Below are 13901 nucleotides of genomic sequence, written 5' to 3'. Positions count from 1 at the left end.
CTAAGCACCCTCCATGAATTAACTACCCCAGGAGGTAGGTGCTATTGTTACCCTCATTTTAGAGATGAGGAAGTTGAGGCACAAGGAGATGAAGCAACTTGCCACTAAGTGGCAGAGCCAGGATTCGCATTGCCTCCAGGGCCATTTGGTGCCACGGCTCAGTTATGTGTCCTTTGGATATGGGGCAAGCAATAGGAACTTTTTTGTTTGTTTGTTTTTGTTTTTTTGAGACGAAGTCTCGCTCTGTCACCAGGCTGGAGTGCAGTGGCATGATCTCGGCTCACTGCAACCTCCGCCTCCAGGGTTCAAGCAATTCTCCTGCCTCAGCCTCCCGAGTAGCTGGGACTATAGGCGCACCACCACATCCGGCTGATTTTTTGTACTTTTTTAGTAGAGACAGGGTTTCACCGTGTTAGCCAGGATGGTCTTGATCTCCTGACCTCGTGATCCACCCGCCTCAGCCTCCCAAAGTGCTGGGATTACAGGCTTGAGCCACTGCACCCCACCAGCAACAGAAACTTTTTGACAAAATCAAATAGGTGTGGTTTGAGGAGGGTGATGTGACGTCATACAGGGTCCAGAAATGTGGGTCTGAGTCCTGGCTCTTCCTTTATTAGCTGTGTGCCCCTAAGGAAGTCCCTCTTACCTCTCTGGGCCTCTGTTTTATCATCTGTAAACTGGGGATAATGATGCCTACTTGGTTCCCCTTTTGAGCACAAACAAGGTTGTAGAGGAGAAAATGTTTGGGGACCCTGGAGGGGGTAGCTGCTGTCCTCAGCGGGGGATCTGGAGCAGCAGGGATCACGGTGGGTGACATGGGGAGCATAGGCACCAGGTCCCGCCTGGAAATGGCCTCCCTGTCTCCTAGGGCAGCCTGCCCTCTCTGTGAGAAGAGGAAGGAGGAAGCATTTGAGGGGAGGAGAATAAGCAGAAAAGGACCTGCAGGGTGGGGGAGAATGACAGTAACAATTGCCAGTTAATGGGCAACTGGGACCAAGGACCAAGCCTAGGACCAAGCACTTGATACGGGCTACAAATGCTGTCTTTCCCTCACCCTGGCAGGCCCATATGCAGGCCCGGTTTGTGATCCTGAGAGTCTTGCTGGAGGCTGGCGAGGGACTCGTTACCATCACTCCCATCACAGGCTCCGATGGGCGCCCAGATGCCCGGGTCCGCCTCGACCGCAGCAAGATCCGGTCTGTGGGCAAGCCTGCTCTAGAGCGCTTCCTGCGGAGACTTCAGGTAAGCAAAGGCCTCTCGCCTGGATGGGCCCCTGCCAACCTCTCCAGGGGCACTGAGTGTTACCAGGCACAGAGAATAAGCTGTGAGCAGTTTCTTATGCTGCAGTGAGGAAAGGTAGCCAGTAAACATGTAAGCGCACCGGATGCCTCATGTACAGGCACTGTTGCCTGTGATCCCAGCACTGTGGGAGGCCGAGGAGGGCAGATCTCTTGAGCTCAGGAGTTCGAGACTAGCCTGGGCAACATGGCAAAACCTCGTCTCTACAAAAAATACAAAAATTAGCCAGGCATGGTAGTGCGCACCTGTAGTTCCAGCTACTCCGGAGGCGGAAGTGGGAGGATCACTTGAGCCTGAGGGGTCGAGGCTGCAGTAAGCCATGATTGCACCACTACACTCCAGCCTGGGTGACACAGTGAGACCCTATCTCTAAAAAAAAAAAAAAAAAAAAAAAAGAATAAGGACATCTTTTATTTATTTATTTGTTTGTTTATTTATTTATTAGAGTTTTGCTCTTGTTGCCCAGGCTGGAGTGCAATGGCGTGATCTCGGCTCACTGTAACCTCCTTCTCCCGGGTTCAAGCAATTCTCCTGCCTCAGCCTCCTGAGTAGCTGGGATTACAGGCTTCCGCCACCACGCCTGGCTAATTTTTGTATTTTTAGTAGAGACAAGGTTTCACCATGTTGGCCAGGCTTGTCTCGAACTCCTGATGTCAGGTGATCCACCCGCCTTGACCTCCCAAAGTTCTGGGATTACAGGTGTGAGGCACTGCACCCAGCCAGGACATCTTTTAAGAATGAAGGACATTTTTGGACAAACAAAAACAGTTTACCATTAATAAACCCTCAGTAACAACACTTCTACAGGATATAATTTAGGAAAAAGAAACAGCCCCAGAGAGAAGGTTTGATAAGCCATAAGAAATATGGCTGAGTGATGCTGAGAGTAAATATACAATATGAACTTTGTACAGCAATAAAACTGCTCAATTTGCCTGGCGTGATGGCTCATGCCTGTAATCCCAGAACTTTGGGAGGCTAGATTCCTTGAGTCTAGGAGTTCAAGACCAGCCTGGGCAACATAGTGAGACCTCATCTCTACAAAAAATTTTAAAAATAGCCAAGTGTGGTGATGCACGCCTGTGGTCACAGCCACACAGGAGGCTGAGATGGGAGGATCACTTGAGCATGGGAGGTAGAGGCTGCAATGAGCCCTGATCGCCACTGCACTCTAGCCTGGGTGACAGAGCTAGATTCTGTCTCTAAAAGAAAAAGAAAAGATAACATATTAATCAAAAGTTACCATAAAGAAGGTGTCAAGTCTTACACTAGGCGCCAGGTGCGGTGGCTCACGCCTGTAATCCCAGTACTTTGGGAGGCCGAGGCGGGTGGATCACGAGGTCAGCAGTTCAAGACCAGCCTGACCAACATGGTGAAACCTGGTCTCTACTAAAAATACAAAAAAATTAGCTGGGCGTGGTGGCTGGTGCCTGTAATCCCAGCTACTTGGGAGGCTGAGGCAGGAGAATCTCTTCAAACCGGAAGGCGGAGGTTGCAGTGAGCCGAGATTGTGCCACTGCACTCTAACCTGGGCAATGAGAGTAAAACTCCGCCTCAAAAAAAAAAAAGTCTTACACTAGGATAGGATATTTACAACACATATGGTTAGGCCCCACTTATCCACAGTTTTGCTTTCTGCGGCTGCGGTTAGCCACAGTAAAATACAACAAGATATTTTTAGGCTGGGTGTGGTGGTTCACGCCTGTAATCCCAGCACTTTGGGAGGCCCAGATGGGCTGATCACCTGAGGTCAGGAGTTCAAAAACAACCTGGCCAACATGGCGAAGCCGTATCTCTACTAAAAATACAAAAATTAGCTGGGCATGGTGGCAGGCACCTGTAATCCCAGCCATCAGGAGGCTGAGGCATGAGAATTGCTTGAATCTGGGAGTTGGAGGTTGCAGTGAGCCAAGATTGTGCCACTGCCCTCCTGCTTGGGTGACACAGCGAAACACTGCCTCAAAAAGAAAAAAAAAGATATTTTGAGAGAGAGGCTATATTCACCTAACTTTTATTGCATTATTTTGTTACAGGTGTTCTATTTTATTAGTAGTTATTGTTAATCTCTTCCTGTGCCTAATTTATAAATTAAACTTTCTCATAGGTGTGTATGTATGGTGAAAAAAACAGTGTATATATAGGGCCCTGTACGTCTATGGCTTCAGGCCTCCACTCCATGGTCTTGGAGCATATACTCCATGGATATGTGGGGACTACTGTACTAACGAAGGGTTCGTATCTAAAATAAATAAAGAACTTTTCAGCCGCGCACAGTCGCTCACACCTGTAAACCCAGCACTGAGGCCAAGGCAGACAGATCATTTGAGGTAAGGAGTTCGAGACCAGCCTGGCCAACATGGTGAAACCCGTCTCTACCAAAAACATAAAAAATTAGCCATGCGTATTGGCAGGTGCCTGTAATCCCAGCTACTCAGGAGGCTAAGGCAAGAGAATCGCTCAAACCTGGAAGGTGGAGGTTGCAGTGAGCCAAGATCATGCCATGGCAGTCCATCGCGGGCAATACAGCAAGACTCCATTTCAAAAAATAAAGAAAGAAAAACTTTTTTAAAAGAATGAAGGAGAAAAGATAACCCAACAGAAAATAAGCAAAAATGAACAGAAGAGGAAAATGAATAGCCCTTGACCAACTAAGGGAAGATGTTCAACCTTGTTAGTAAGTAGGCAACCTCAACCTAAGCTGCATAAGTTACAATTGATATCCCTCAGCATGGCAGAAATTAACAACTGCCAGCATCCACTTAGTAGACTGAGCAATGAGGACTGCCATCCACTGCTTTTGGAAGGCTGAATTACATACGAATTTTAAGAAACAGCAGCGTCATCTCTTAAAGTTGAGCACTCCTGTCACCGACGCAGAATCAGTTCTAGAAAAACTTGCATCTGTTCATCAGGAGACATACAGGGATGTTCACAGCAGCAGTATTAGCAAAAAGCACCGGCCGGGCACAGTGGCTCACGCCTGTAATCCCAGCACTTTGGGAGGCCAAGGCGGGCAGATCACCTGAGGTCAGGAGTTTCAGACCAGCCTGGTTAGCATGGTGAAACCCCATCTCTACTAAAAGTACAAAAAGGCTGGGCATGGTGGCTCACACCTGTAATCCCAGCACTTTGGGAGGCCGAGGCGGGCAGATCACCTGAGGTTAGGAGTTCAAGACCAGCCTGGCCAACATGGTGAAACCCCTTCTCTACTAAAAATAAAAAATTAGCCGGGTGTGGTGGCATGTGCCTGTAGTCCCAGCTACTCAGGAAGCTGAGGCAGGAGAATCGCTTGAACCCAGGAGATGGAGGTTGCAGTGAGCCGAGATCATGCCACTGAACTCCAGCCCAAGCGACAGTGAGACTCTGTCTCAAAAAAAAAAAAAAAAAAGTGCAAAAAAATTAGCCAGGCGTGGTGGCGCATCCTGTACTCCAAGCTACTCGGGAAGCTGAGACAAGAGAATCACTTGAACCCGGAAGGTGGGGATTGCAGTGAGCCAAGATCGTGCAACTGCACTCTAGTCTGGGCAACAAGAGTGAAAATTACGTCTCAAAAAAAAAAGGCACCAAATTACACATCAACCGTAGATGAGATGAAGTTGTGTGTTTATAAGTAAAAGACTACATACACAGCAGTGAGAAGGGGAAGTATAGCTGAATGTTTTAGCCTGGCAACAGCGAGATGCCATCTCAAAAAAAAAAAAAAAGTACAATATCAAGGATAGTGGTTTCCTTAGATGGGGGCAGCCTCAGAGTGCAGTCAAGCAGAAGCAGCTGAACTAACTCTGAGGTGAGGTGGGGGTTGTATGAGTGTATGGTTTTTTTTGTTTTTTTGTTTTAGCACAAATGAATCTCAAACATAATCCAAGCAGAAAAAGAAAATCACAATGTATACAGTTCAAAAACTGGCCGGGCACGGTGGCTTACCCCTGTAATCCCAGCACTTTCGGAGGCTGAGGTGGGAGGATCACCTGAGGTCAGGAGTTCGAGACCAGCCTGTCCAACATGGTGAAACCCCATATCTACTAAAAATACAAAAATTAGGTGGGCATGGTGGCAGGTGCCCGTAGTCCTAGCTACAGAGGAGGCTGAGGCAGGAGGATCACTTGAACCTGGGAGGTAGAGGTTTCAGTGAGCTGATATTCTGCCACTGCACTCCAGCCTGGGTAACAAGACCGAGACTCTGTCTCAAAAAAAAAAAAAACAGGCAAGAACTTAATACATGATTGAGAGTAAAACTCAGGGAAAGCAAGAGAATTTTTTAAAAAGTACAATATTGGCTGGGCACAGTGGCTCATGCCTGTAATCCCAGCACTTTGGGAGGCCAAGATGGGCAGATTATGAGGTCAAACGATCGAGACCGTCCTGGCCAACATGGTGAAACCCCATCTCTACTAAAAATACAAAAATTAGCTGGGCGTGGTGGTGCACACCTGTAGTCCCAGCTACTTGGGAGGCTGAGGCAGAATTGCTTGAACCTGGGAGGTGGAGTTTACAGGGAGCCGAGATCGCGCCACTGCACTCCAGCCTGGCAACAGCAAGACTCCATCTCAAAAAAAAAAAAAGTACCATATCAAGGATAGTGGTTTCCTTAGATGGGGGCAGCCTCAGAGTGCAGTCAAGCAGAAGCAGCTGAACTAACTCTGAGGTGAGGTGGGGGTTGTATGAGTGTCTGGTTTTTTTTGTTTTTTGTGTGTGTGTGTTTTTTTTTTTGAGATGGAGTCTCGCTCTGTTGCCCAGGCTGGAATGCAGTGGCAAGTTCTTGGCTTATTGCAGCCTCCGCCTCCCAAGTTCAAGAGATTCTCCTGCCTCAGCCTCCCAAGTAGCGGGGATTACAGGCGTGTGCCACCACACCCAGCTAATTTTTTGTTTTTTTTGTTTTTTTTTTTTTTGAGACTGAGTCTCGCTCTGTCACCCAGCCTGGAGTGCAATGGCATGATCTTGGCTCACTGCAAGCTCCGCCTTCCAGGTTCATTCCATTCTTCTGCCTCAGCCTCCAGAGTAGCTGGGACTACAGGTGCCCACCACCACGCCCAGCTAATTTTTTGTATTTTTAGTAGAGATGGGGTTTCACTGTGTTAGCCAGGATGGTCTCAATCTCCTGACCTCGTGATCCACCCGCCTCAGCCTCCCAAAATGCTGGGATTACAGGCGTGAGCCACCATGCCCAGCCAAATTTTTTGTATTTTTAGTAGAGACGGGGTTTCACAGTGTTAGCCAGGATGGTCTTGATCTACTGACCTCATGATCTGCCCACCTTGTCCTCCCAAAGTGCTGGGATTGTAGGCGTGAGCCACCGCGCCCGGCCCGAGTGTCTGTTTTAATGTTCTTTACGGTATACATACTGTATCTTGTATGTGTAAGAAATGTTTTATTTTACTTTTATTTTATTTATTTATTATTTTTTTGAGATGGAGTCTCACTTTGTCACCCAGGCTCGAGTGCAATGGTCCAAACTTGGCTCACTGCAACCTTCACCTCCTGGGTTCAAGCGATTCTGCCCACCTCAGCTTCCTGAATAGCTGGGACTATAGGCACTACCATCAAACCTGGCTAGTTTTTGTATTTTTGTAGAGACAGGGTTTCACCATGTTGGCCAAGCTGGTCTTGAACTCCTGACCTCAGGTGATCTACCTGCCTCAGCCTCCCAAAGCGCTGGGATTACAGGTGTAAGCCACCGTGCCCAGCCAGAAATGTTTTATTTTATAAAGGGTAATGGTCATACCTGCCTTGTCTACATGTCAAATGAGATAATCAAACGAGAAACATTAGCTTTAATTTTGTGGGCATTTACTCTATGCTAATCATTGATCTGTGTTTCTCACTCATTCAGCACAGTAACACTGTGAGAGAGCAGAACTATTCCTGTTTAGAGATAACAGCTCAGAGTGGTTTAGTAACTTGTCCGAGGTTACACTGCCGGTAAGTGACAGGGCCCAGCATTTTGCAGAGTGTCTTAGTCTGTTTCGTGCTGTTGTAAAACACCAAAATACCAGAGGCTGGGTGATTTATAAAGAACAGAAATTGGCCAGGCATGGTGGCTCACGCCTGTAATCCCAGCACTTTGGGAGGCCGGGGTGGGGCGGATCTTGAGGTCAGGGGATGGAGACCATCCTGGCTAACACGGTGAAACCCCGTCTCTACTAAAAATACAGAAATTTAGCCGGGCGTGGTGGCATGCACCTGTAGTCCCAGCTACTCAGGAGGCTGAGGTAGGAGAATCGCTTGAACCCGGGAGGCGGAGGTTGCAATGAGCCAAGATCGTGCCATTGCACTCCAGGCTGGGTGACAGAGCGAGACTCTGTCTCAAAAAAAAAAAAAAGATCACAAATTTATTTATGACAGTTCTGGAGGTGGGGAAGTCCAAGATCAAGGCACCAGCTGGTTCATTTTCTGGTGAAGGCTGCTCTCCCCTTCCATCCAAGATGATACCTTGTTTAATTATTTGGAGGAGAGGAATGCTGTGGCCTCACATGGTGGAAGGCAAAATGGCAACAGGGCCAAACAGGCATGAGGCCTGTTTTCCTTTTTCTTTCTTTTCCTTTTTTTTAGAGACGAGACGGGGGTCTCACTATGTTAGCCAGGCTGGTCTCAAACTCCTGAGCTCAAGCAATCCTCTCACCTCGGCCTCCCCAAGTGCCCAGGATTGCAGGCATGAGTCACCATGGCTGGGCTTTTTTTTTTTTTTCCCCCCCATAGAGATAGGGTCTTGCCATATTGCCCAGGCTGGCTTCAAACTCCTGGGCTTCAAACTCCTGGGCTCAAGTGATCCCCCGCCTCCTCCTCCCAAGGTACTAAGATTATAAGTGTGAGCCACCACACCCAGCCTGAAGCCTCTTTTATAAGGGCCTTAATCCCATTCACAAGGCAGGAGCCTTAATGGTTAAGTTGAAACTTAACCATAAGTTTCAACACCAGAATTTTGGAGGGGACACATTCAAACCATAGCACAGACTGTCGAGGACTGACCACAATGAGCTGTGGCCTGTGGCAGAGCCCTGTGGACACCGAGTAAGTGCGCATCCGAGACATTTACTCCATCCTTCCCACAGGTGCTGAAGTCCACAGGGGATGTGGCTGGAGGGCGGGCCCTGTACGAGGCGTATGCGGCGGTCACTGATGCGCCCCCCGAGTGCTTCCTCACCCTCAGGGACACGGTGCTGCTGCGTAAGGAATCTCGGAAGCTCATTGTTCAGCCCAACACTCGCCTTGAAGGTAATGGACTCTTGAGCTCCCTTGATGAGGACCACACAGGGCCCTCTGGGAAGCAATAAGAACCCATCCCAGGGCTCAGGGAGAGCAGCCTGGGATGGCCCTTCCCTTTCTGCCAGGGTCCTTCCCATGCCAAACCTCAGGCCCTAATCTTGGTATCTGTCACCACCCACCACCCCCCCGACACACACACAGTCATGCAAGTTGTAAGACAGTGACAGAAGATTTGAAGAAGACCACCAGAGCAGGGGATAGCAGAACATGCAGACTTAGGGGGAAGCCAGGCGTTCGTACCAAAGAATTAGACCTGTTGGGTACCCAGGCTGGGGGTCAGGTCAGGAGGGAGCTGGGACCCAGCAAGCTTAGTGAAACCCAGGGGACAGTGTGACTTGGTCACGTCCCGGATGGTGATCAACAGTTGCATCATCCTGCTTCCTTCTCAAGCGACAATTCCAGAGCCTAGCCCTGGCCACACGGTACTTGTATCTTTCGTATTCAAACCCCCTGGGGTTCCAGCCCCTTACTGCCTTCACTTTCCTCTCACCCCTTGACTCATCTTTCCTGCTACTTGTCACTTGAGACACCTGAGACAATGTGGTGTTATGGAGTGGTTAGAGCACCAGCTTCAGAACCGCCCTGTGACCTTGGCCTAATCACCTGACACTTCTAGACTTTGGTGTCTTCATTCATAAAGCCAGTGTGGACTGCTTGCTGATATTATAGTGAACCTGAATTCCTTCTTAGAGTTTCTAAGTGCTTTCTGGGGATTAACCTTTTAAATCCTTGCAGTAGCCCAATAAGGTAGGTATTGTTGTTATCCCCATTTTACAGGTAAGGAAACTGAGGCACAGAGAGTAATTTGCACAAGGCTTATGCCTTTTTAGTGGAGGAGCCAAGAGTCAAATTAAGAGTGGTTGAGTCAGGCATGGTGGCCCCTGCCTGTAGTCCCAGCTACTTGAAAGAGTGAGGTAGGAGGATCGCTTGAGCCCAGGAGTTCAAGGCTACAGAGCAAGACCTCAACTCTTTAAAAAAAAAAAAAAAAAAAAAAAAGCATTGTCCTGGCCAGTCGTGAGGGTTAAATAGAATAATATTTGTAAAAAGTCATTACCTATTATTGGTGAGGAAAAAGCATTTATTTATTTGGTTTTTAGGTGGGGTTTTTTGTTTGTTTGTTTGTTTTGAGATGGAGTCTCACTCTGTCGCCCAGGCTGGAATGTAGTGGCACAATCTCGGCTCACTGCAACCCCTGCCTCCAGGTTCAAGTGATTCTCCTGCCCCAGCCTCCCAAGTAGCTGGGATAACAGGCGCCTGCCACCACACCCAGCTAATTTTTGTATTTTTTTTTAGTAGAGACCAGGTTTTACTATGTTGGCTAGGCTGGTCTCGAACTCCTAACCTCAAGTGATCCTCCCACGTCAGCCTCACAAAGTGCTGGGATTACAGGTGTGAACCACCACACCCAGCCTTATTTGTTTATTTTTACTTTTATTTATTTTTTTCATTTTTTGAGACAGGGTCTCACTCTGTCACCCAGGCTGGAGTACAGTGGCGCGACCTTGGCTCACTGCAACCTCTGCTTCCCGGACTCGAGTAATTCTGCAGCCTCAGCCTCCTGAGTAGCTGGGACTACACACCTGGCTAAGTTTTGTATTTTTTGTAGAGACGGGGTTTCTCCACATTGGCCTGCCTGTTCTCAAACTCCTGAACTCAAAGTGATCCACCCTCCTTGGCCTCCCAAAGTGCTGGGATTACAGCGTAAGCCACCATGCCTGGTGGAAAAAAGCATTTATTTTATTTTATTTATTTATTTCTGAGACGGAGTTTCCCTCTTGTTGCCCAGGCTGGAGTGCAATGGCGTGATCTTGGCCCACAGCAATCTCTGCCTCCCAGGTTCAAGCGATTCTCCTGCCTCAGCTTCCTGAGTAGCTGGGATTACAGGTGCGTGCCGCCACGCCCGGCTAATTTTTGTATTTTTAGTAGAGACAGGGTTTTGCCATGTTGGCCAGGCTGGTCTCGAACTCCTGACCTCAGGTGATCCACCCTCCTCGGCCTCCCAAAGTGCTGGGATTATAGGAATGAGCCACCGTGCCCGGCCGGAAAAGGCATTTATAAGACACTCATTCTAGATGCTTTTCCATGCCCTCCAGAGGCTTCCTGGGATTTGGCCCCAACCCTTGTTAGCCTCACCACCTCTTCTCTGGCTCACTGTACTCCAGGCTCCCGACCTTTCTGTTTCTTCTACCCACTGAGCTCGGTCCACTCCTACAGCCTTTGAATAAGCTGTTCTTGCTGCTTGGCATGATCTTCCTCCAGATCTTTGCCTGTCTGGTTCTTTTTGTCCTTCCGCTCCTTGTAAAATGGCACCCTGTGAGAGAGGTTGTCTCTGACCCCTCAACCTAAAGTAACTGCTTCGGTCCCTCTCTGTTCTGCCACCCAGTTTCATTTTCTTCAAGCGCCCATCACGCTTGCCCATTTTCTTGGTGGTCACATCTCATGATGGGAGGAGCAGCATACCCCCGTGCCTCAGCACAGCCTGGCACACTGGAGTTGCTCAGTGACTGTCAAATGAGTGCATTAATAAATCATGCCAGCCACATGGACAGTACTATCAATTGCTTTGATATGTCCAGCCCTGTGCGAGCCATGGGGGAGCCACTAGGGATCCGGAGGTGATCACAGCTCACTGGGGATGATAAGATATGGAGATAAATAATCATACAAGGGGCCGGGCGCAGTGGCTCACACCTGTAATCCCAGCACTTTGGGAGGCCGAGGCAGGCAGATCACAGGGTCAGGAGATCGAGACCGTCCTGGCTAACACGGTGAAACCCTGTCTCTACTAAAAATACAAAAAATTAGCCGGGCATGGTTGCAGGCGCCTGTAATCCCAGCTACTTAGGAGACTGAGGCAGGAGAATGGCCTGAACCCGGGAGGCGGAGTTTGCAGTGAGCCAAGATCGCGCCACTGCACTCCAGCCTGGGTGACAGAGTGAGACTCCATCTCAAAAAAAAATAATAATAATAATCATAATAATAATCATACAAGGGAAGTGTTAATGAGTGGCCAAAACATATAAACAGAACTCTGAACACTTAGAGGAGGGAAGATCACATCCATCTTCAAGAGTATACGGGAACGTTCTGGGGAGGAAGTGGTGGTTCCCACTAGATCTGAAGAACAGGTTGGATTTTCAAAGGCTGTGATGGTGGTGCACTGTAGAAACTTTTTTTTTTTTTTTTGAGGCGGAGTCTCACTCTGTCCCGCAGGCAGTGGTGAGATCTCGGCTCACTGCAACCTCCACCTCCCGAGTCAAACAATTCTCCGGCCTCAGCCTCCCGAAAAGCTGGGATTACAGGCACCCACTACCATGCCCGGCTAATTTTGTATTTTTAGTAGAGATGGGGTTTCACCATGTTGGCCAGGCTAATCTCGAACTCCTGACCTCAAGTGATCCACCCGCCTCAGCCTCCCAAAGTGCTGGGATTATAGGTGTGAGCCACCACACGCAGCCAGGTCACTGTAAAAGCTTTCTACGGCTTAACTCCTAACAACCCAGAGAGAAATGGTTATTATCCTCATTTTTCATCTGGAAAATGAGGCACAGAGGGGCTGTGTATTTGCCTGCGGTCACACAGCTGTTGGGTGGCAGAGCCAGAACTTCAACTCCAGAGCTTGTGCTCTTTGCTGCTGTACAGCTTGTGATGTCATGGAACACGACAAGGTGCAGAGAGAGGGTAGAGCAGTTGAAGTGTGTTTGAGGGCAGTGCTTCCCGGGAGTATTCAGGGGACCCTCAGAACAGCCCATTTAACAAATCAGTAAACAGGTTCGGAGATAATGATGCCATGGTGGCTAGCGTTTGTTGAGCACCCCCTCGATGTGTGACTATGTCATCACTGCAGCTCCCTTACAGATGAGGAGACTGAAGCTTGGGAGGTTGGGAAACTTGCCCCAGGTCCCACAGTAGACAGATGAAGTCGTTGCTGGACTGTGAGCTTCAGGACACCAAGGACTGTATCTGTTTCACCTAGTGTGGCACCTGGTGTCTTTTATTATTTATTTATTTTTATTTTTATTTTTTTGAGGTGGAATCTCACTCTGTCACCCAGGCTGGAGTGCAGTGGCACAATCTCTGCTCACTGCAACCTCTGCCACTCGGGTTCAAGTGATTCTCCAGCTTCAGCCTCCCAAGTACCTGGGACTACGGGCGCATGCCACCACGCCCAGCTAATTTTTTTGTATGTTTAGTATAGACAGTGTTTCATCATGTTGGCCAAGCTGGTCTCAAACTCCTGACCTCAGGTGATCCTCCCGCCTCAGCCTACCAAGGTGCTGGGATTACAGGCATGAGCCACCATGCCCAGCCTAAATCTTTATTTGATTGACTGAATGAACGAAAGCAGCAATGCATTTAATACTCCCCCGTAGTATTTCCTTCCTCACAGGGTTACTGTAAAGAGTAAATTAAGTAATCAACCTAAAACGTAGAGCACAGGTTTTTTTGGCAGAGCTCAGTAAGAAACAGCTGCTGCTGTAATTGTGATTATTAAGATTATTATGATGATTCAGTTTCCCTATTCAGACCTTTCCCTGCTGCTGTTTTCTCTCCATCTCCTCCCCAGGCTCAGATGTGCAGCTTCTGGAATACGAGGCCTCAGCTGCTGGCCTCATCCGATCCTTCTCCGAGCGTTTCCCAGAGGATGGACCCGAGCTGGAGGAGATCCTCACACAGCTGGCCACAGCCGATGCCCGATTCTGGAAGGGCCCCAGTGAGGCCCCATCTGGCCAAGCTTGAGGAAGATGTGTGGCCTCTCCCCCAACTCCATCAAACCAAGGCTGCAAGTGGCCCTCCATTCGTGTGTGTATTTAGGGGCTGGGGAGGGGGAGGGGCAGGAGCTTGGACCTTGGTACTACCTCAGCTGAGGGTGGTGACACAACCCCTTCCATTTGTCAGCACTTTCCAGCCTGCCAATTGCTTCCCCTCTGTGATCTCATTTCATCTGCACTGCCATATGTGGAGTGAGCAAGACAGGGCTTACCATCCTGTCTACCAGATGAGGAAATGGCAGTTCTGAGAAGTCACTGGTCTAGATCCCGCAGGTGGCACGTGACAGCTAGGGTTCAAAACGTTCTCACCAAATCCAATGCTCCTCACATATTAATTTTATAACCAGACAAATAAATATTAGAGACAACCACCATCTTTGCGGCGTGTGTGGCTCCTCCTTGCCTTTGCCTGTCTTCTCATTTGCTCCCAGCAGAGTGATGGGCTCAAGGCCTGGGGAGGGGGCAAGGAGGGCCATTTTTAGCCTCCCTTCCACAACAGGATGTCGACATTATCTCTAGATGAGGTTACGCAGTCACAGAGCTGAACATAGCACAATTTTTGCAGCT

The 13901-nt window shown here is 48.8% G+C and overlaps 1 protein-coding gene across 4 annotated transcripts in view; it reads left to right on the top strand.

Moving 5' to 3' along the window:
• DPP3 (dipeptidyl peptidase 3) overlaps positions 1-13708 on the top strand; it is a 30054-nt gene extending 16346 nt beyond the window's left edge. For 3 of the 4 annotated variants that reach the window (XM_024254441.3, XM_063727871.1, XM_063727872.1), the window contains exons 16-18: positions 1063-1242; positions 8349-8511; positions 13130-13708. In XM_024254441.3, coding sequence (XP_024110209.1) covers positions 1063-1242; positions 8349-8511; positions 13130-13302 — 516 coding nt within the window. In that variant the 3' untranslated portion in view covers positions 13303-13708. 4 annotated transcript variants of the gene reach the window in all.
• The last annotated feature ends 193 nt before the right edge of the window (positions 13709-13901 follow it).

Source organism: Pongo abelii, chromosome 9 (assembly GCF_028885655.2).
Source record: "Pongo abelii isolate AG06213 chromosome 9, NHGRI_mPonAbe1-v2.0_pri, whole genome shotgun sequence".
In the NCBI taxonomy this organism is placed as follows: Eukaryota; Metazoa; Chordata; class Mammalia; order Primates; family Hominidae; genus Pongo; species Pongo abelii.
The sequence above is the reverse complement of the archived record's forward strand: the minus strand, read 5'-3'. Positions and strand labels throughout refer to the sequence as shown.